Source organism: Silene latifolia, chromosome 7 (genome assembly GCF_048544455.1).
Source record: "Silene latifolia isolate original U9 population chromosome 7, ASM4854445v1, whole genome shotgun sequence".
Classification (NCBI taxonomy): Eukaryota; Viridiplantae; Streptophyta; class Magnoliopsida; order Caryophyllales; family Caryophyllaceae; genus Silene; species Silene latifolia.
Genome location: NC_133532.1, coordinates 122,760,616 through 122,782,474, shown reverse-complemented (window position 1 = coordinate 122,782,474; position 21,859 = coordinate 122,760,616). Strand labels below are relative to the sequence as shown.

Here is a 21,859-nt window from a genome sequence, read left to right as displayed (position 1 = left end):
ATGTCGGCGATGGCTGCCATCTTTTACCCCAACGCCGGCGACGAACAAACCTTAATTTAATTAGTGAAAAACCATTCATTAACTTGAAATAATATAATTAACAGAATCAAGAATTAGAATTATTACTTGATCGATACGAGAATTAGCATCCATAATTGTGTAATTTGACGGAATTTGATTAATTTTGTGAGGGAGAGAATTAGAGAGACCTAAAAGAGAATTAGAGAGAATTAGGAGAATTAGGCAAAGGGCATATTATGGAAAAATAATGAAAAAAAGTCCATGAAAGAGTAAAACTCGTCCATGAATGAGCAACTACGTTACCCCAATTGGTCACCTTAGAAGTATAGAAAAGTTAAGACGGAGTATTATTTCCAGTTCGCCATTGTTGAATGCATCGCTGCCATTTCTACACTTTCTTATAGTCTTACTACTTTCAGCGATTACCTAGACGACGCCATCGCCATAGCTTTACCTCTCATTAGGTAACTTTTCTGAGAATTTGATTTGAATATTATGCTGTTTAAATCACGTCTATGGTATTGTATTGTTTAAGCTTAAATTGATTGTGTTATTTTTCTAGGTTTCGATTTTGTCAAATTGATCAGTTTACGAAATTAGGGTTCCCGTTAATTTGGGGCTTTTTTTTGTTTCTATGTTGTACCTGATTTTTTTTCGGTTTTCTAAGTCGTACCTGCCCCTAAATTCTATACATTAGTCGATACTATGACCTTATTGATTGTCTACGTTAAGTTGGTTCGTTGGTTAATTCAATTACTCGCTAATTCGCTCATACCGATTAGCTCACCCGATATGAACCTACCCAACAATCAATGAAATCTCAGCTATCGCTTTATGCTTCTTGGAAGAGGTCTTAATGGTAGCTTTTGGTTTTTGAAAGGCGGTTTGTGATATTTCTCATAGACGGTGGGTAATTTGACGTTAACCGTTGAGATGGGAGGTTTAAAGAGGGTTTTTGGGAGAAGCAGAGAGTTAAGGGAGAGTTGAAGGACTGAAGGAGTTCATGGTTGAGAGTTGGGACTAATCGTGGAGCTCCAGGGTAAACACAGAATATATATAAAAAAGGGTTATTCATAACAATAATCCATCCTATTGGTGGTCTGCAATAATCACTCTATCCTATCAATAATCCCAATTAAATTTAACCTAAGTACCATACCTTCTAATAACGAACCAACTGATATTTTTTGAAGTTTATGTTGGAATATTTGATAGTTTTTGGACAACCTAGCTGGTATATGTGAAGTTTATGTGTAATATTTTCAAGTGATGAATCAAGAACTTGGTTTATTTGATACACATAATCATCATAAAATATCAGCTCGTTCTTTATAGAAGGTATGGTGTTTTGGTTGGATTTAATTGGGATTATTGATAGGATGAAGTAATTATTGCAGGCCACGAATAGGATGGATTATTGTTATGAAATAATCCTATAAAAAAAAGGCATGGGTACAACTTAAAAACCCCCAAAACTCAAGGGTACACCTTAGAATTTCTTTGTTTTTTTTTTTAAAATAAAATAAAATTAGTTTTCGAATTTTGGTCAATTTGTGGTAAAATTGTTGTTTTACCAGAGTACTTGGCAACTCTTCAATCACAATCAAAGAAAGGAAGAGTGGAGGATATGGGAGAGCTTAAGGAAGTTGCAACCCTAGAAGGACACACGGATCGCGTGTGGGGCCTTGCTTGGAACCCCACCGCTCCTGTGCTTGCTTCCTGCAGCGGTGACAAGACTGTGCGCATCTGGGAACAGACTCCCTCCGGTTCCTTTCGCTGCAAGGTACTCTCGTTTTCCAATATTATTCCCGTTCGTCATAATCGTTTGCTTACCTTTGATTAAGGTACCTCTAAATAAATTGATTGAGACGGAGGGAGTACTAAATTAAAAAATTTACGTCGCTTAGTCAGCTGGAGTGAATTGATCAAGTTCGATGTTTACTGCTTCTCTCGACCAATTTAGCAGTCATTTACAGAATTATGTATGATTAATTGTTACCAAGTTGAATTGATTAGATTTGATGTTTAATGCTGTGTCCCCCAGTTTAGTTGTGCATTTTGAGTTTGATACTGACAACCATTTCTAGAATTATGTATGATTGATTCATTGTTGCCGGGTAGACAATGTTTTTGTCTTCTTCTTTTAATTATGTGATCTAATCACTACTATGCAGGTAGTTCTGGAGGATACACACACGAGGACCGTGAGATCATGTGCCTGGTCTTCTTCTGGTAAAATGCTGGCTACAGCCAGTTTTGATGCTACTACTGCTATCTGGGAAAACATTGGCGGTGATTACGAGTGCGTCTCTACTTTGGAGGTATACATAACACGAAACATATCCTCCATTCATTCTTTCCGAACTTTCAATTCTGCTTTCCAGTTGAAATGTACTGAACTGCTAGACCTTCGTAGTTTACTTTGGTAGCTCTTTTGTCGCATTCACACGCATATCATATGACTGTTGCTACGAGTCTATGACCTCTTCTATTATACGGTGTAACTTTTTGGTTAATTTGTGGGATTGAGTCATATCTTTGGTGAAAGCCGTAATATACGAGGTTTTCGAGACATGCTTAAGAATGATTGAGCAATTTTTTAGCTATCAGTCATTAAAAACATTCTGCTTCTGCGTTGCGGGACTGCGGGAGTAATGATAAATATGGGCCAACTTTCTATACATTGTATGTTTTCTATCACTTTCATTTAACTAAAGATATCTAGGATTTAACTTATACAGGGTCATGAAAATGAAGTCAAAAGTGTATCTTGGAATGCAGCCGGTTCCTTAATTGCTACCTGTGGCCGCGACAAATCTGTTTGGATATGGGAAGTTGAACCTGGAAATGAGTTTGAGTGCGTTTCAGTGTTGCAAGGACACACTCAAGATGTCAAGATGGTTCAATGGCATCCGTCAATGGATGTCTTGTTTTCCTGCAGCTATGATAACAGTATCAAGGTGCATAAATTCTTCAAATTTCTATGTCACTTGTATGTGTGTGGATTGTTAGTTTGATGGCACTTTCTGATATTTCTTAATCAATGACGTGATCTGGTTCCTATTGATTGCCTTCATCTTTGCAGATATGGGCAGAAGATGGTGATGATGATTGGCATTGTGTCCAAACATTAAATGAGGCTAGCAAGTAAGCTGGATCTTTTGTAAATGTTGGAATGTTTGATTACATTTATTTGTTTTTGTTGCCCCAGAATTCAATGGTGTGTCAAATCTTCTGGTACATTATTTACGGATGTTATTCATTGTTTTTGCTACCTAGCCACACTACTTCAGCAAAGTCCCAGTCACACAATTATTTGAGATTGGCTAACACGGGAAAGATTTGAAAGGAGAAATTTCCCCTCCCCTCCCTTTTTATCCCCTTCCCTCCTTTTTTTTTTGCTATAGAAGCAGAGGGTTAGTAGTTGCGAGCTTAGGGTTTTGGTATTATATTCGAAATGGAGATAGTTTCTACTGACCTGTAGTTTGAAGTGATCTTGATGTAATTGTAAAAATCTATAATTGTTGTGTTTCCTTATCATCGTATGTTAGAGTCTAATTTATTATATATTTCTGCTTGCTTTGATATGGAGAATCTAATTTCTCCTTTCAACTCTTTGCAATAGATTTTAAATGCTTCTTTATAACACGAGGTACAATTTGTTTCATTCTTTTCTGTGTCATAGTGTAGTAAATGGTGAATATTATGCTTTCAAAAACTGAGCATCTTTGATCTTGAATTTTTTTTGATTCATGAGCTCTTTCGTCTTATGAGATTATTGATATCTTCATCGAGCAAAGGTCTAATTTTTTACATTTCAGCGGTCACACTTCAACAGTATGGGCTCTGTCCTTCAATGCTGCAGGAGATAAAATGGTAACCTGTAGGTATGCTGTGCCCCTCTTTATTTCCATGGCGTCAAATTAGTCTACACAAATTTTTGAGTGATATGAATTTGGGTGTACCGTGCAGTGATGATCTTACTATTAAAGTATGGGGAACAGACAACTTGCACTCTAATGATGACGTCTCACCCTGGTGAGAAATTGGTTTCTTTATTTGGTGGCTAATTTAAGTTGCTTTGAAATGTATTAATTACTTCCTCGTTTTATGACTTTCATATCTTATGTTTGATCAACTTTTAGTCATATTTCCTTTTTCTCTTCCCCTATTCTTTTGCTTTCATTCTATTTATGCATGCAACCAGTCATTGATAGTTCAAATGATAAATCATGTCAGCTGACTCCAAGATTAAGGCTCTGTTGTTGTTGTTGTTGTTGGTACCATAAAAGCAAGCATAATTTGGAAGAACTTCTCGAGTTTAGAGTTGTAATCAGCAAGAACCATTGGAGTCAGCGACAGATGAAGAGGGCCGAGGGAGGAGATTGGAGTCCTCTGATGTCCAAAACAATAACTTCAAGTAGTAGTTGCTTGTAATATTATACTCTGTATGATCTTCTGTGTTCATGCATATTGAGGAAGGTGATCAGCATAATGCATAGATGAAGATAAGAGAAGTTGTCTGTGTAAAAGGCATTCTTGACCCACATCTACAACTTGAGCAATATGAGTGAGAGAGCAAAGAAATGACAGTCTGCTTAATTTTTTGATAAAACGTTTGGGGGATATGCACATTAATTCCAAATAAAACAAAGTACAAGCTTTCCATAAACTCCTGTGAAATTCTACGCAGTTCCATATTTAAATCCTCAAGTCTCTCCAAACAGTAATTTTGTTAAATTCTGGTGAAGTACCTATGCATTTATTTTGCTTATTTGGTTGAGTGCAGATGCGTCAACTTTCTTGCTCTTTCTATCTTTTTTTGCTTATTTTGTTGCTTGTTTGACTAATCTCTGTGTTTTCCCCTTTTTTTTTGGCGACATCTTTGCACTATTTCAGGCTATCATGACCGCACTATTTTCTCAGTTCATTGGTCAAGGTGTGTGTTAACTACAACATTTCAATTTGTTATGCCTATTCCTTAGTAGAATATGTTTAGTATTTTTTAGTTACGTGTTGTTTAATCTCCCCTTCTGTCCCTCTGATCCTGTCACTTGAATAAGAAAAGGCCATAAAACTTAGCCATTCAAATGCATTACTGTAGCCACTGGTATGGCGAATTCTAATGTGCAATCCGTTATGATGTCTCCATATGTAAGTTGCACCAACAATGACTCACTGCTTGGGTCTGAATGCAGCTGTTTATTGCAATTATCAATAACAATTAGGAAACTTCTTGTGCTAGTTTTCAGTTATTCATAGATATTTGCAAACAGTAGCAGTGTGAAAGGATAGATATGATACATCTGTATGGTTAATCCATATTTGGCAGACCAGTTGTGTGCTTTTCTGCTGCCATATCTTTGTGCTTTTATCAAGCGTGAAGCCACCTAAAAGTCTTGAACACATCATTGGTTTATGTAGAAGATGAATCTACTGGCCTGTTATCTTCTGGAGTGTTTAGTTGTTTAAATGTCTGTTGCTCCAAATTGTTTTTGTTAATGATTGCGAGGATACAGAAAGTGCTAATGAAAAGGGAAAAGGTTTTGGCTTGCAAAATTATATTCTAAAATGGGTAGGGCCATCTACTGTGAAGGAACACCAGGAACAACATCTGATGTTTTAGATACACCGTTTTTTAGATGAGATCTACTTAATTTCCACGGTCCTTGAACCTCGCTATGTGCTTGATTTATTTGCAAGCGAGGCAGTTATTATATTATCTCCTCTTGATTTCTGATGCTTTGGTCATTGTCTCTTTACTTGTTTTGGTTATGTAAAATTTAATAATATTTATTTGGGTTTTCAGGGACGGTGTAATTGCTACTGGAGCTGCAGATGATGCCATTCGCCTATTTGTTGAAAACGAAGATGGTTCCGTATGTCACTGACTCCTACCTTATTTCGTTCATACTCATTCTCACCAGGCCTACTGTCTTTAAATGTTTTTTAGAAAGTGATAGGTTGCCACCCTAATTCAAAAAAAAAAAAATCTAAAAGAGAGAGAAAAAAAAACTTGTTTTCATTTTTGTGCCAACCACTAGTGGGTAGAAATGTATTTTTATCATTGAAGAAACTTAGAAGGCTTCCAATTGTATGATACTGTAAAACTTATCTAATATTTCAAAAACATTCATTGTAGTTAATCTTTATCAAAGATTAAGGGACAAAATAAAAGGGGCTAACAGATTAGATGATTAATCCTCCAAGATTCAAGTATTAGGCCATTAGATGTTTGACTGTTCCTAAGAAATTCCATCTAGGATTTTGAGTTGTGTTAAATGACATTGTAAAATTCTGACAATTCACAGATGAATCATTCAATTTATTTCGTGGCTTTACACGGTTAATACAACAACAACAACAACATCAGAGCCTTAATCCCAAAATGATTTGGGGTCGGCTGACATGAATCATCCTTTCGAACCGTCCATGGGTGCACGCACGCCTCAAAATGCGAATAAAAAAGGGAAGATAAAAAACAAAAGGGAGAACGAAAATGTAATGGAAAGTCAAGGTGAACTTAGGGGTTTTAAAATCGGATTCCGTCTTTCTTTTATAAAAACTTAAAATTTAAATCGAGAGAAAAGATTAGAACGATTTTTAAAAACCGAAATAGAGTTAAGGATCCGGAATGAACCAGGTAAAATCTATAAGAAAGTGGTTGTTGAAAAAGTGTGTAATAAAGGGGAGAAAAATAAATAAATTAATTTCTTTAAATTAAATAAATAAATAAAAGCACTAAATCTGTCAAAAAAACATCAAATACTAAAAATCCACATGTATCCTTTCCCTCCATTGTGCCCTCTCCGTCACCATACTCTCCTCAAGCCCCGAACTCTCATATCATGCTCTATCACTCTCAACCATGTCTGTCTCGGTCTTCCTCGACCTCTAGGGACCTTTTTTGTTCTCCAAGTCTCCGGCCTCCTAATCAAAAGTGCGTCCATAGGTCTCCTTCTCACATGGCCAAACCATCTTAGTCGGTTTTCCATCATCTTGTCCTCTATTGGCGCCACTTTAACCTTTTCCCTAATCACCTCATTCCTTAACCGATCTTTCCTTGTATGTCCGCACATCCACCTCAACATGCGCATCTCCGCCACACTCATCTTTTGAATGTGACAATGTTTCACGCCCAACACTCGGAGTCGTAAAGTAGGGCGAGCCTAATTGCCGTGCGATAAAATTTTCCCTTTAATCTTTGGGGCATATCTTTATCGCATAGAAACCCCGAAGCACTCTTCCATTTCAACCATCCCGCTTTAATTCTGTGAGCCACATCTCCGTCTAACTCCCTATCTTTTTGAATAATAGATCCTAGATATCCAAGAAATCCAACCTCAACAACATTCCCATCAAAAATAATACTCCCCGCCTCTGTCGATCTCAACCCCGCCACCTTAGTGAATTGACACCTCAAATACTCGGTCTTACTCCGCTCGGCTGAACCCACGAGTCTCTAAAGTCCGCCTCCACAATTCCAACTTTCTCTCCACCCCTTCTTTTGTCTCATCAATCAACACAATATCGTCAAGCAAACATCATACACCAAGGGATGTCGTCTGAATATCCCCTGTCAACTCATCCATAACTATAGCAAAGAGAAAAGGACTAAGTGCGGAACCTTGATGCACCCCGATGGTAACAGGAAATTCTTCCGTTCTCCCAACATTAGTGCGAACACTTGCACTAGCCCCCTCATACATGTCCTTTATGAGGTCAATATATTTTCGCGACACACCCTTTCTCGCCAAAGCCCACCAAAGTACTTCTCTTGGTACCCTATCATATGCCTTTTCCAAGTCAATAAAAACCATATGCAAATCCTTCTTCTTGTCCCGATGGTATTCCATCAACTGTCTCATGATAAAAATCGCATCCATAGTCGATCTCCCGGGCATAAATCCAAATTGGTTTTCCGAGATGTCTACATATCTCCTAAGCCTTTGCTCGATTACCCGCTCCCATAACTTCATTGTATGACTCATAAGTTTAATTCCCCGATAATTGGAACACTCTTGGACATCACCTTTACACGGTTAATCATTACATAAAATGGAATCAGTTTCATACTTTCATTTGTTCATCTGTTAGCTGGAAACAAATCTTCCAAACCACTCAATATTTAGCTTGGATAAGAGCATAGAAGCATATCTTTAATTTATCTTCATATTTGAAGTGTCTAAATTACCCTTGATCATTAATTTGTTTGAAATTCGAAAAATAGAGGCGGAAATGAAAATAAGTAAGTAATTTACAATTATACCCGGGTGGTACTCAAATTGAGCAACACCTGCTGGCGCTATGACTGCTATCTCATCTTCCTTCTAGAATTGGCTTGTTTTCTAGTTTTGATGGTCAGCCAATTCTTGCAGCTCAGACTTGGTTGTTGCCCTTGTTGGTTTGGTTTTAATTCCAAGGAATCACTTGTGTAGTTGTATTGTCAACAATGATTCTGTTGCTATTCTTTCCACCACTTTCCAGTTCCCACCTTGGTACCTTAATGGCGGCATTCTCTCTGCTTCATGTGATGAGATTAAAAAGCGGTATATATAGTTTGTTTTGGCCAGGTTGAAAATTGATGGGTTCTGGAGGCTGATAATTGATAAAAAAATTGAGTTGCTATTTAGGAGTTCTTAATATTATATGCTCAATTATGTCTAGCACTCACTCTAGCTTGTATAAAAAGAACATAAATTGCATGCAAGACCCTTTCTGTAAATTTAGGCATCTAAGTGGGATTCATGTTTTGTTTTGACAATTTTTTGGCCAATTTTTTGGCTGTATAAGAAATACATAATTTGATTGCAAAAACTTGTGTTAAAACTATGGATCGAAATTCTAAATCAGGCTAGCTTGAGATGGTTTCTCGTGCCGTTTTAGGCAGTTCACATTAGTTTTGCATTAAATCAGATTCTTGATTGAATGTTTTCGGCAAATAGTCCTGTCATCTGAGCAAGAATCATTTGAATTACATGCAAGAACTTTAATGAGAGTTTGTATAAGCATGAACATCAGAGTTACGGTTTACACTGTGTAATGATGTATGTACCCAAAAAAAACGGTGTAATGATGTGCTCATTGGTTTCTGCACTTCTTTCCTACACAGGTGGATGGTCCCATGTATAAACTACTTTCAAAAAGGGAAAAGGCTCATGGACAGGACATAAATTCAGTTCAGTGGAGTTCTACGGTAACTCTCAGCATCAGAATACTCTTTTTAAAGTACATCAAATGTGCTGATATTTTCCACTATGATGCCCTAAGTTTAGGCTAATTCCACTTTGGTTTCAGTTTTTCTAATTCTACTTTGATGATATAAGGGTCTGTTAGAATATGCGTATCTTAATAGCGGAATATGTATGATGATCGACGTACTGCTTTCTGCCCACGAACTGAAACCGAGACCGATACCGATACCGGTGGCTACTAGAGTCACCGGATATATTCACACCACAAATTCTTGTGGTCGTTTAATACATGAATTTCAAGAGGGTCGAACTATTTCACACTTATATGTCACTATGTCAGTGTTGGATGCTTAGCTGCGCGGCAGTTATTTCCCTGTATTGTTTCTAGAATTAACAAGCCTTTGTCATGCAGGAAAAGCCGTTGCTCGCGTCTGCAGGTGACGATGGAGTAGTAAAGATATGGGAGACATTATGATGATGAAGCTGTTGTATTCTTATGTAGGGGCATGCAAAAACATATTACTTCCTTGTGTTTAACGGAAAGATCTTTGCCAGACTTTTCTTCTCATTACTTCCGGTATACATGATAGCCGCCTGTAAACATATTTGCTCGATTTTTGAGTGTGGGACTAGAGGTGTTCGATAATTTATGAGTAGATATTGACATTCATACTTCATGTTTTAGTAGAAACAAATTTTGTATTTATTTGTATATATTATGTCTTGTGAATGTGTTTTCTCACCTTCTCATTGCTAGACTTTCAAAAAATCGTTGCTCAAGCCGCACGCCCGCACCTCGCATGTTCTTTTCATTAGCATAAATTTTTACTCGAACAACGCAATTTCTTCAGCTAGGCCTAAAATAGTAGGGAGATATTTATCAACATTTTCAATTGAAAGGATTCGGAGAAAAATGAAGGCGAGGGAATAAGACTGAAAATCGACCTTGTTTAGATTTTTTTCTGTAAATCCCGGTAGTCTGCATTTCTCAGGTGATACTGTTTTCATGAATCCATATTTTAAGCGATACTTGTTCGCGCAACTATTTCTATTACAGTGAAACCCGCAACCGCTACCTTTGGTAATACTTGCAGACGGTTATGATCGTCCAATACTGTGTCAGCCTATGAAATATTATCAATCACAATGGGGCCTTAGTTATGCAATACTACAGGATCCCGAAGCGGTAGCCCGTCTCCTCCGTACTTACTCCCAAACCCGCCATCTCTCCGCTGTCAAACACTTCCATGCACAGCTCCTCCGTTCCCTTCGCCATGTCGGAAACTACGTCAACAACCATCTTCTGCTATCATATGAGAAATGTGGCTGTCTTGACTATGCACAGAAGCTGTTTGACAATATGCCTCAAAGAAACTTGGTCTCCTGGACAGCCATGATCACTGCCTTTTCTCGTCGGTGTCTTTTAGCGAATGCAGTCGCTGCATTTTCCGAGATGAGACACGTTGGTGAACGTCCCAATGAGTTCGCTTTTTCTAGCGTTATTCAGGCGGCCACTAGAGACGTGGGTTTCGGAAGGCAAGTACATTGCCTTGCGCTGAAATCCGGGTTTGGGAATGAGTTGTTTGTGGGTAGTAATCTAGCTGATATGTACTCCAAAAGCGCGTGTATTCACGATGCTTGTAAGATCTTTGAGGAGATGCCGTATAAGGACCATGTTTCCTGGACGTCAATGATCGATGGGTATGCCAAGCACGGTTATTTCAAGAACGCCTTGTCGGGTTTTAAAAGAATGTTACTTGACGGAGTGGTCATTGATAGCTATGTGCTTTCTAGTGCAATAAGTGCTAGCGCGTCAATGAAAGCGTGTACGTTTGGTAGGTGTGTTCACTGTTTTACTCTGAAATTAGGGTTTGAGGAAGAGACTGCAGTGGGGAATGCACTTGTCGATATGTACTCGAAGGTGAATGACATGGAAAGTGCTGCAAGAGTTTTTCGAGGTGTTTCTAGCCGTATGAATGTCGTGTCCTATACCTCTTTGATTGATGGGTACGTGGAATCAGATCAAATAGAGAAAGCGCTCGACACATTTGTTGAGTTAACAAGAAAGGGAATGGTTCCGAATGAGTTCACCTTCTCGAGCCTGGTCAAGGCGTGTGCCAACCAAGCTGCACTTGAGCAAGGGTTGCAGCTTCATGCTCAAGTTGTGAAAATGAATTTTGTTGCAGACCCAATTGTGTCGTCTGCTCTGGTATATATGTACGGTAAATGTGGCTTAATTGATTTTTCTGCACAGTTGTTTCATTGTATCGTAAATCCATCTGATTATGCGTGGAACTCGTTAATGAGTGGGTTTTCCCATAACGGATTAGGGAAAGAAGTCGTTAAAACTTTTGAAACAATGATTCAGCGATGCATAAAACCCAATGCAATAACCTTCGTAAACCTTATAATGGGCTGCAGCCATGCTGGTTTGGTCGAGGCGGGTTTAAATTACTTCAACTCCATGGAGAGCAGATATGGGGTGGCACCCTCTGCGGAACATTATTCGTGTGTTATTGATTTGCTTAGTCGAGCAGGAAAGCTCAGAGAAGCGGATGACTTCATAAACCGAATGCCTTTTGAGCCAGATTGTTTTGGTTGGTGTTCGTATCTAAATGCTTGCAGGATTCAAGGCGATAAGGCGAGAGCTGAATTTGCTGCAGAGAAGCTCATGAGGCTGGAACCGGAAAACAGCAGTGCCCATGTTATGCTTTCGAGTATATACGCTAAGGAGAGACAATGGGAAGATGTGCGGAGTTTGAGGAAAATGATGAAAGACGGAAACCTGAAAAAACTGCCTGGGTACAGTTGGGTTGATGTTGGCAACAAAACTCATGTTTTCGGAGCACATGACTGGTCTCACCCACAACAGGTACAAATCTATAAGAAACTTGATTCTCTTATCGATGAGATAAAGAGAATGGGATACAAACCGGAAAGAGATGTCATTCATATTGACACAGATGATAGCACAAAGGAAAAGATGCTTCAGTATCACAGTGAAAAGATAGCCGTTGCATTCGCTGTAATGAGCCTGCCATCTTGGAAACCTATCATTATAAAGAAGAATTTAAGAATATGCATTGACTGCCATTCTGCTATTAAGTTGATGGCAAAAGCTGTTGGAAGAAGTATAATTGTGAGGGATAACAGCAGGTTTCATCATTTTGCTGACGGTTATTGCTCGTGCAATGATTTTTGGTAGCGCGCATGAATCTAGATAAGTTATGTCTTCTAAATCTGCTAAAGTACAGAAGCCGAAAATTTGCCTGGTATAATATCCTCCTTCAGACAGCATTCTATTTTTTCACAAATTTTATCCAAATTTTCATTTTCAGGATTATACCTACTGCCCTACATTGCGGTAACTAAAGCATTTTCTTCTGTTGTTCCGTATACCAGGGTCTGGAATAGAGAATACCATGGGAGAGGACGGTGAAGTACAGATAATCAAGGTATGAACTTCCTTGAATCGGTGAGTTAGAACGTCTCGTTTGTGATGTACTCTTACATGTGTCTTGGCTGTGGAAAACTTAAAACAGTTGAATTTTTTCATAGGCTTGCCATAGAAACAATATGAATCACATTCTTATGTTTAGGTGAAGAGTGATCGAAAATGCATATATTTCAAGACTGCACTTAATCGTCTACTGGCTATCGATGTCTTTGTTGCTGTTTCTTATGTGAGGCGGGTTTTTAGTTTACTATTCCAAAACATAATAGCTTATGCACCTCATTTATTGTTATCATAGCCTGGTGTTTATAAGCTACTATGAAGTCATCAGAAGTTTTATAACTGTTTTATAGAAATATTCACACTACAAAACTTGATTGGTTGACTAATTTAGGTCGATGCCCATTGATATGCATTTTTTTTGGGCGTAAAGGGAGCCATAAGGGCGTTTTTTTGATGCCGACAAGATTTGAATTTAGGTCATACGCACTACCTCTTATAACTTTACCAATTAAGTCAGTTGACATCTGCAGATTGGTATGCATTTAAAACACGTCTTATAGTCGCAATTCTATGCATTTGTTTTGAAGTTCATACACATTTGTTATGCAGACGAGATTCGAATCCAGGTTATGAGCACCATGTTTCATAACTTTACCAACTAAGCTAGTTGACATCTGCTGGATCGGTATGCATGTAAAATGCGTCTTATAGTCGCAATTCCGGCATATTTGCATTAGAGTTCATATACATTATACATCCAGGAACCTCTATGTTATAAAGCAATGCAATCTAGTCAAGATTTAAAGCATGTGGGAGTAGTTTAAGAACGTTCCTTTAAATTGTTAGGTCAGCATGGGCTATAATTGAAAGCATCATAGGTGGTCATATGAACATAGACAGTAATTGAGGTTAGGAACGTTCAACTTACTTTATTGCCTCGCTATTTTTGATGACATACTTTGGACATATTAGGTGTTTTGTACGGTTTGGAGTTGTGACCATTCTGACCAAGAATCTTATGCTTACCTCCTCACCATTGGTAGAGTCATCAGTCAACATTTGACAATTTAAATATGACTTAGAACTGTTACTCTGTCGGTCTCCCTTTAAATGAAGGTATCCGTTTTATAACTAAAACAGTATGCCGTTTAGATAGATGCGGTGAAGTTCTGTCCCTTCCAAGATATTATTCTTTTGTCATCTATGCAAATGGGTAATGTTTAATCCGTTTTAACTATAGAACGATATCTCTGCCTTTAACAAAAAATTGCGGAGTTCAAAAATTCAGGGTGGAAATAGTGATGCAATTCGAAAACTTAACAATTTCCGATCAAAATCATTAACTAGACATTCATATTGAATAATTGTTCCGTTGCTATTTCACTTAATAAGTCACTTGATTATTACTTTGTTAAATAGAAATGGTAGTTGTAAGATAAAAGACAATGCGATAGGAAATGAGACACAAAACCAGGATATAGGATATCAGCTCACTGCTTAGTATCCTAAGAAAACTTGAGAAAATCACGCTTAATTTATCCAATTCTTTGATTTCTTCCACTTTTAAAGCAGTAAATTCTAACGAGAAATTAAATAGCGAAAATAAAAAGTGAAAAAAAAACAACCAAAGAAACCAACCTAAAAAGTTACAAATCAATGAAAAAAAAGGAGTATATTATCAATATTTTATTCCTAAAGTTGAAAATAAGGACCAATACAATATGTATGTTATTGTATGCCTATAAATAGCATCAAACAAGGGTGTAGAAAATAAGCCAAAGTTAACCAACTTTGGCTTCTCAAGTTCCCCCATAATAGCTTCCTATTTTTACTTACATGAATCAGGTAAATGGATATTTAATCTCCGTCCTATCGTGTCGTTCACTTCAGTATATCCATCTCCGATGCTCGGTTTATTCTCCGGCCGGTTGAAGATATGATGTGTACTCTGGTCAGAGGTATGCATTTGCTAAACTAAAGAAACAAGTGTGTGAAGAGAAGCAAATGATTCAGGAATATGGCACTTGGATCACCTTCTTTGTCATTCTATGTAAAACTACAAGTCTTGCTTGTGACAGACTGACGGTCACAAACTTGCGACGTCTCACAACCTTCTTTTATTTTTAACATTATTTAAATTGGTTGTGAGTGTCGTCATAATTAACCTGTGATAGTCACAAGTAAGAATTTTGTGTTATTGTAATAATACTAGGATGCATGTTGTGTTCTTTATTTTTAATGTTTTATTTATGGATACCTTTATGTTATTCATAATGTAGCTTATTGCCATACTATTTGTTTGAGGTATTACTACATTAATCAAATTCAAAATGGCATTGTATCAATTAAAAGAGGAAATCATAAATTCATAATTAAGAGATATGATACATGTTTAGGTTCGGTTTAGGTGGTAGCGAGTCATGTCAGATTGGTTTTAGTTCGGGTCAATTTGAGTTTTTATTTTTATTTTTTTTAATCGAGTTAAGTTTGGGGTGGATTCGAGTTAATTCCAACAAATTAGACATATCAAATTCAACTATTTATGATGCTATTTGTTTAAAACTGGTCCGGTTAGTAGGCCCGATTAGTTCTCGTCTCGTTTCCTAAGATCACGGACACGTAAATCTCGAACCATTTTCCAAAACAAATCCAATTCCTAATGAGCCTTAACTTTACAATCAAAACCTCACAATCCATTAATCAAATAAACTAACATAATTTTTTAAATTTATCCAATCAGATTACTCGGACGAGGTCAATTTACGGCTGTTTACCCATATGAAAAAAAAGGTTGGCCTACTAAATAGAGCTAACATTAACAATTTTTTAACAGGTAAGTCTTCTGAGACGGTTTTACAGCCAAAAAAAACAGGGCCTAAATCTCGATAACTTATTGAAATACCGTCTTTCCAATTTTATTAACGGCGTTTATCCAAGGCCCATGATCCCAAAAACGCAATTCCATAACTCCCCACTAAAACCCCGCGAAAATAGTCTGATTATTACTTTTCTTCCAAGAAAAGAACCCTAAAACAAATCAAAATAATGTGATCATCTCTCTGAGACAAAACATCAAACACTTGGCGTGCAACCAAAAATTAACCTAATTTCAACCTAAAGCCCCAATTAATTTTTGTACATAAATTTAACCTAAGGGAAAATTATATGAATAGAGTACAAATTAATAAAGTTATGGTACTTCCATTATTTAAGCTTGGGACACTTGCATTAAGAACATTAAGTAAACCAATTGCTAATCGTCTTAAAAAACAAGCTGGGATTCATCCTAAATTTCGTGGGTTCATCGTTGGTCTTGCTCAGGTTTGATCTTTTGCGAATACCCTTTTGGTTATTTGTAGTTCTTTTGGATTTTGTATGTACTCCCTCTGTCCCGATTATTTGTTTACGTAATGAACTTAAAAGAATTGGTGAGGGTAGACTCCCTCCGCCCCGATCATTTGTTTATGTAGAGAACTTCAAGAATTGATAGTGTAAGTTATTTGAATTCAATTCTTAGGATATAGGCATAGAACACAAATTCTTGGTTGTGACGGTCACAAGGAAGAAAGTGCTCACGTCTGATTTAAATAATGTTAAAAAGGGAAGGGGTTGTGAGACATTTTAACTTGTTACGGTCACGAGCAAGACTTGCTGATAGGCAGAACACTAATAAGTGAGACATTTTAACTTGTGACGGTCACAAACAAGACTTGTTGATATGCACACCACTAATAAGTGAGACCTTTTAACTTGTGACAGTCACGAGCAAGACTTGCTGATAGGCAGAACACTAATAAGTGAGACATTTTAACTTGTGACGGTCACAAACAAGACTTGTTGCAGACCACTAATAAGTGAGACGTTTTAACTTGTGACAGTCACGAGCAAGACTTGCCGATAGGCAGAACACTAATAAGTGAGACGTTTTAACTTGTGACGGTCACAAATAGGACTTGTTGATATGCAGAACAAAAATAGTGAAACATCTTAACTTGAGACGGTCACAAGTGAGACTTACTATAGGCAGAAATGCAAAATTGAAAAGGCTAAGGTGTACATTGGAAGAAAAAGAAAAACGTAAAGAAATGACTGAGACACCCAATAAAGAAACTGTAAAGAATTGCGTGGGATAGAAAGTGTAAGCTATTTGAATGCTTAACCATTATTTGTTATTTGGGTATGAGGAAGGAGAAATTTGTGATGTACTGATGTTCTATAGTTGGTGGCGTAACCAGGGTTTACTGTTAGTGGGGCGAATATTTTTTGGAGGCAAATTATTAATGGGATAAGGTAAATTAGGGGGAAACCCGTCTAAAAGTGTAAATTAATTAAAATTTTCGGTGTTGGAGGGCAACTGCCGCCTGCTAGCCCCCGATTAGTTCGGCCACTGTGACTTTACTGAGCTTTTTAATGTGATCAGCTGCGGAGTTGTGGGTTTTGTTAGTGATTTTTCAGTTGGAAGTTGGCCTTTTGGATATTTGATTGGAAAGTTTGGATCTTTACTGATTTTGTCGAGTAAAGTGGATCAATGTGTATGTTGAATGTAATGTAGGTTTTTCGTATATGGTTTGCAAGATCCTGATGTTCAAGCACTTATGCTGGCTCTTTTCACATGAATTTAGACACACCATGTGAAATCGGTTTAGCTCAACTCAACTCGACCCAGTTGAGTCTGGGTTTATGGAGCATGTGACAGCTGCAAACATGGCCTTATAGTAGTGTTAATGTTGAGGAATTTGTTTGGTGAAATGACAATATAGTGAGGGAGTGTAAATTTTCAAATTTAGGGCAGTAGATATTTCGAAAATCAAGTAGTAGTGCGAATGATATATGCAAGGCAGTGTGCTCGAGTACCTTCCGATTACAGAGATAGTGAATGTATAAGGTCTGAATTCTGAAAAGACAGAGCTAGATGAAATTCCTTGGGCAGTAGAAGTATTCTGATGATAAAGTTACACTAATGATGGAGCATCAAGCCTAATACGGAGTATATGATAATCTATTGACTACTCCTTTTGCTAAGATGTGTGATGATCCTATTTCAGTATATACACATCGACTGAAAATCCGATGTATCTAGAGAGTGTGTTCTAATACTGAACTCGGAAGTTCGAATGGTTATGTTTAGTACACGTATAAATAAATCTGGAGGAGTAAAAATTAAAAAGCACTCTATTTTAGCTCCACAGGATCCTGCCATTGAGAGAACATAATTCTTGTGTAAGGCGGTTTTACATGTTAAACTGTCGTACATATTACTCAAAAATACCCTTTTAAAACATCCTTTTTAACTACCATAACTTAAGACGAGGGTACAACTTACAAGTGTATTCAATGAACGGTTTAACAATAACTTGATTGTAAAATCGTTTTAGGTAATACTTATTGGCTGAGAAAAGCTCATCTAATTGACATGATAACTTTATACTAATAGGAATATTTATAATAATAGGAATATTTATAATAGTTGGGCCTCAACCATCACCTTAAGGTTTTGGTTGAGTTGGTTCATCTATCATGGTATCAGAGACAGTGTGACCGAAGGTCACGGGTTCGAATCCTGCCAACCTCAAAACCCCTCAAAAACTCTCGAAGTGGAAACCTAGCACACGGTACGGGGGAGCCTGTGCACAACTAACCACTCTTCAAGCCCAACGGGCATTTGAGTGAGGGAGCGTAATAGGAATATTTATAATAGTTGGGCCTCAACCATCACCTTAAGGTTTTGGTTGAGTTGGTTCATCTATCAGTTACAAACTTACTTACAGGCTTACAGTTCAACCTTGTTTCATACTCAAGTAGATTCTGTTTTTAAGAATGCCATCTATATGGTCTTATGTTTTACCTCATGCAATGAAATATTGTGATGCTGACTCAACTGCAGTAGTTATAAATTCCATTAGTTGCTGATTTGGTTGGTAATATAGGCAAATCATCGATTTACAACAACATTGCAAAGGCGGATTTACGACCGTGCAGGAGATGTTGCAATTCGCCCACTAAATGAGGAGAAAGCTGTTCAGGTTGCTGCCGACCTTATTGGTGAATTGTTCCTCTTTCTGGTAAGGTTTTCTTGCTCACAAGATACAAGTTTGGTTACGTAAATCAACATTAAAACATTAAATGTTAATGGAATCCCTGTAATAAATGGGAAATGAAGGGGAATGTAATGGATTTCATCGTATGGTGTAATGAGTAACTGTTGAAGATCAACCTATTTAGACAGCGTTAGAATTATAACCTTTTTTGTGAAAATGCACCGACTTCTTTCCTATTCCAATGGTTGTATTCGTCCACTAAAAGCCATCTTTTTATGTGGTTCTGCTTAGAGTAAAAGAGTCAAAGAGACACATAAACACGAGGAATAAACCAACTGATTGCTCATGCAAGCTGTTGACCTCAAGCTGAGTCTTACTTTGATGCAGCCTTTATACACATCCAAAGCAGCGACATTTTATATCTGTAGCTAGGTTTAAGGATCGTAAACTTGCTGAAAATTTTGAAGATGGCAACAAATAACCATTTTATGTTAGACTGGATTTACAATGATAAATTAAAACTCTAATTTTTGGATTAGTAAAGTATAGAGAAGAACAAAAACCATCGATTCTGAATTCCGGTGAAAGTGTTTTTCAAGATACCTTGGAGATGAAATTGTTATATAGAGTTGGTTTTCATTGGTGCATTTGTGTACACAGTTCACAACGTGTATTATGCCGTGATATTAGGTTTTTTTCTTCTTCTATGGGACACCAAGGAGGTGACACCCAAGACTCGTGTACAAAACAGACACCGAGAGGTGACTCCCATATACAAAGGAGGCCTGAAAAGTCGAATGAGTTATATGATAGCTCTTAAGTTATAGTGAGTAAGCTTTTTTGGCTTTCTCGGCATCACCCAATGTCAGGTTTAAGATACCTGAAAAGTCAGTGTCCATGATCATGTGTGAGCTAGTTATCCCACAGAGTAAATTGAGTTGGTTGATTTAGTTACCCCAGTATATACGCCGAGTTGGCTTATATGTACATTGGGGGCGCTCCTTCAATCTGTCTTCTGTCAATGAAGCTTTCTTGCTCGCTGCATGTGAAACAGCTCCATGGCTTTCTATAGGTCGTCCATTATCGTAAGATAGCCTTGTTTGGTTGAAACAGGTGGATTCAACGTTATCTTTACTTGAAGTAGAGATAATAATACATCAAACTGGAGCAGACTTACATTTTTGTTTTAGTAGCACTAATAAGTTATATACTTATATGCAGGTTGCTGGAGCTGTAGTAATATTTGAGGTGCAGAGAAACTCAAAATCTGAAGCTAAAAAGGAAGAGAAACGAAAGCAGGAACTGGAGGTAGTGTAAACTATCATTGCCTCATACTACCACCTCTGGCTAATTTGCTCCAGATATAATATTTTTACCTTTCCTTTAAATTGTTGTGATGGTCTTTCAACTTATTCCGTATATGATTTATCTTAGTTTCAAAAGGCGCACCTTGGTGTGCTTTACCCATAGGCTCACGGAGGCACTAGTCAATACGCCTCGGAGTGGCTCGGACACCTTAGGCGTGCCTTTACATAAGGCGGAACTAATGAAGTGCACTACTATACAATTTCCATATTTTTTTTTTTCTTCTAGTGCTATATTCCCTGCCCTTTATCACCTAGCTTTTTTTTTTTTTTTTTCTTCGAACGAATTAATTCGCAATTCGTTTTCATCTTAATTCGTCCCAATTCGCTTTTAATTCGCTGAGATGAGCGAATTATATGATTATGCTAAAAACCCAAAAAAATCAGGAAAAATTGAAATATAGACAAGATACCTGATTATTTTGAAGTTTGAACTTTGAAGCCAAGCACAATGATTTGATTCACTATTGTAGATTTGTAAATTTAGCTTTAATTTGATTTTGATTTCTGACAGGAAGATGATTTTTTTTAGCTTTGTTGATATAAAAGGATAATCCTTTTGCGAATTGGATTCGACGAATTACCGAATTTTAAAATAATGTAATTCGCCAGCGAATTGAATTCGCTAAATTGAGCGAATCGCGAATTAGAATTAAGAAAGCAAATTGAACGAATTGCGAATCCGGTAACCCATTTTGGCTATTGTTGTTGGTAATAGTACCTTCACGTTGAAACTTGTCAAGGTTTCATTTCTATTGCAATAATTTCAGGCATTGAAGCAACGAGATGAAGCTTTATCGAAAGAAGTAGAAGATCTTAAGCTCAAAATCGTAGAACTGGAGAAGCTAGCCAGGGGACGAGGCATTACTGGCCTATTCAACTTTGGATATTTTCAACAAGGAGCCCAAAAATCAGCAAATGCTGCTTGATCCTCCTCAACTACATTTTCTTTTTCCTTTTTTTTCTCTTAACTTAATTTCAGAAGATCGATTCTGTTCCAATTTTTGGTTCTCTGTATAGGAGTAGTAGTATGATTTCTTGCAGGCTCTTTTGTGGATGAAAACTGGCTATTGAACTGGTTTCGTACTTCGTGGCGATTTGGTCCTTAATTCTTTGGGCACAGATCTTCCATGCTGCCATGCAGTTGCTGGTGTAGCATTCTCCTGCTCTGTGAATGGTCAATAAATTAGAATTTGTAACCCTTATTGACTTGTTAATAATAAAAGTGTCATTTACTTATGATTTGCCTGTACCAGCTGTGTGATCCCAATAATGGTTCTCACTTCTCAAGAGCAGATAAACCAGTGAATACTTAGATTAACCGATAAGAGACTGTTTTAACTTAACAAGAGGTCTGGGTTCGAGTCATGGGAATGTAGCAGTGTTAAAACTTATGAGGAAGAGCTTTGCCGGTCTAATTAACTTCCTGGTCTAATTAACTTCCCCCGACTATGTACTAAACTTGGTCGAAGATCCCGAGTATACACGTCCATCATGAGGGCCAACCCCAAGAAGGAAAATTAATGAGACATCCTATAAACAAATACTACAATAGTACAATGTTAACAAAATTCAAATCCAAATCATACATACCACTACCAACTCATAACTTTACCGACTAATCTAATCGACTGTTCTCAAATTTTAAACACACTCGTCTCCAAAAAAAAACGCAGAAGGGCGAGTATCCCTCCCCCCTCCTCCCTGAAAAATCCTTAGCCTCCATCAAATTTGGGGCTCCCATCGATAAACTAATCGATGGTAAGCCCCAAAACTGTTTCATCT

The 21,859-nt window shown here is 37.4% G+C and overlaps 3 protein-coding genes across 4 annotated transcripts; all 3 read left to right on the top strand.

The window, feature by feature from the left end:
• Positions 1-290: 290 nt before the first annotated feature.
• On the top strand, positions 291-9,945 carry LOC141592900 (protein CIA1). The gene is made up of 11 exons (XM_074413789.1): positions 291-485; positions 1,599-1,804; positions 2,196-2,342; positions 2,763-2,981; positions 3,107-3,168; positions 3,843-3,908; positions 3,994-4,060; positions 4,899-4,960; positions 5,831-5,900; positions 9,134-9,217; positions 9,628-9,945. Exons 2-11 carry the CDS (start codon positions 1,649-1,651, stop codon positions 9,688-9,690), a joined length of 996 nt encoding a protein of 331 aa, XP_074269890.1. The 5' UTR covers positions 291-485; positions 1,599-1,648; the 3' UTR covers positions 9,691-9,945.
• A 56-nt stretch (positions 9,946-10,001) lies between these two features.
• LOC141592899 (putative pentatricopeptide repeat-containing protein At5g52630) lies at positions 10,002-13,027 on the top strand. 2 transcript variants are annotated; one of them, XM_074413788.1, is made up of 3 exons: positions 10,002-12,487; positions 12,618-12,670; positions 12,815-13,027. In XM_074413788.1, the coding sequence occupies exon 1, from the start codon at positions 10,342-10,344 to the stop codon at positions 12,418-12,420; it is 2,079 nt and encodes a 692-aa protein (XP_074269889.1). In that variant the 5' UTR covers positions 10,002-10,341; the 3' UTR covers positions 12,421-12,487; positions 12,618-12,670; positions 12,815-13,027. The 2 variants fall into 2 exon arrangements, with proteins under 2 accessions (XP_074269889.1, XP_074269888.1); XM_074413787.1 differs by lacking the exon at positions 12,815-13,027 and having other exon boundaries at positions 12,618-12,792.
• A 2,642-nt stretch (positions 13,028-15,669) lies between these two features.
• On the top strand, positions 15,670-21,311 carry LOC141592898 (uncharacterized). The gene is made up of 4 exons (XM_074413786.1): positions 15,670-15,993; positions 18,600-18,734; positions 19,932-20,018; positions 20,845-21,311. Exons 1-4 carry the CDS (start codon positions 15,838-15,840, stop codon positions 21,001-21,003), a joined length of 537 nt encoding a protein of 178 aa, XP_074269887.1. The 5' UTR covers positions 15,670-15,837; the 3' UTR covers positions 21,004-21,311.
• Positions 21,312-21,859: the final 548 nt, after the last annotated feature.

What these genes read in the sequence shown, in the direction of transcription:
- LOC141592900 (XM_074413789.1), top strand. Translation starts at nt 1,649, where the DNA reads ATGGGAGAGCTTAAGGAAGTTGCAACCCTAGAAGGACACACGGATCGC. An exon ending in ATGATGACGTCTCACCCTGG is followed by an intron (nt 4,061 to 4,898) that starts TGAGAAATTGGT and finishes CTTTTTTTTTGG; the next exon opens with CGACATCTTTGCACTATTTC. An exon ending in TTCTCAGTTCATTGGTCAAG is followed by an intron (nt 4,961 to 5,830) that starts GTGTGTGTTAAC and finishes TTGGGTTTTCAG; the next exon opens with GGACGGTGTAATTGCTACTG.
- LOC141592898 (XM_074413786.1), top strand. Translation starts at nt 15,838, where the DNA reads ATGAATAGAGTACAAATTAATAAAGTTATGGTACTTCCATTATTTAAG. An exon ending in GTGAATTGTTCCTCTTTCTG is followed by an intron (nt 18,735 to 19,931) that starts GTAAGGTTTTCT and finishes ACTTATATGCAG; the next exon opens with GTTGCTGGAGCTGTAGTAAT. An exon ending in AACGAAAGCAGGAACTGGAG is followed by an intron (nt 20,019 to 20,844) that starts GTAGTGTAAACT and finishes CAATAATTTCAG; the next exon opens with GCATTGAAGCAACGAGATGA.
- LOC141592899 (XM_074413788.1), top strand. Translation starts at nt 10,342, where the DNA reads ATGAAATATTATCAATCACAATGGGGCCTTAGTTATGCAATACTACAG.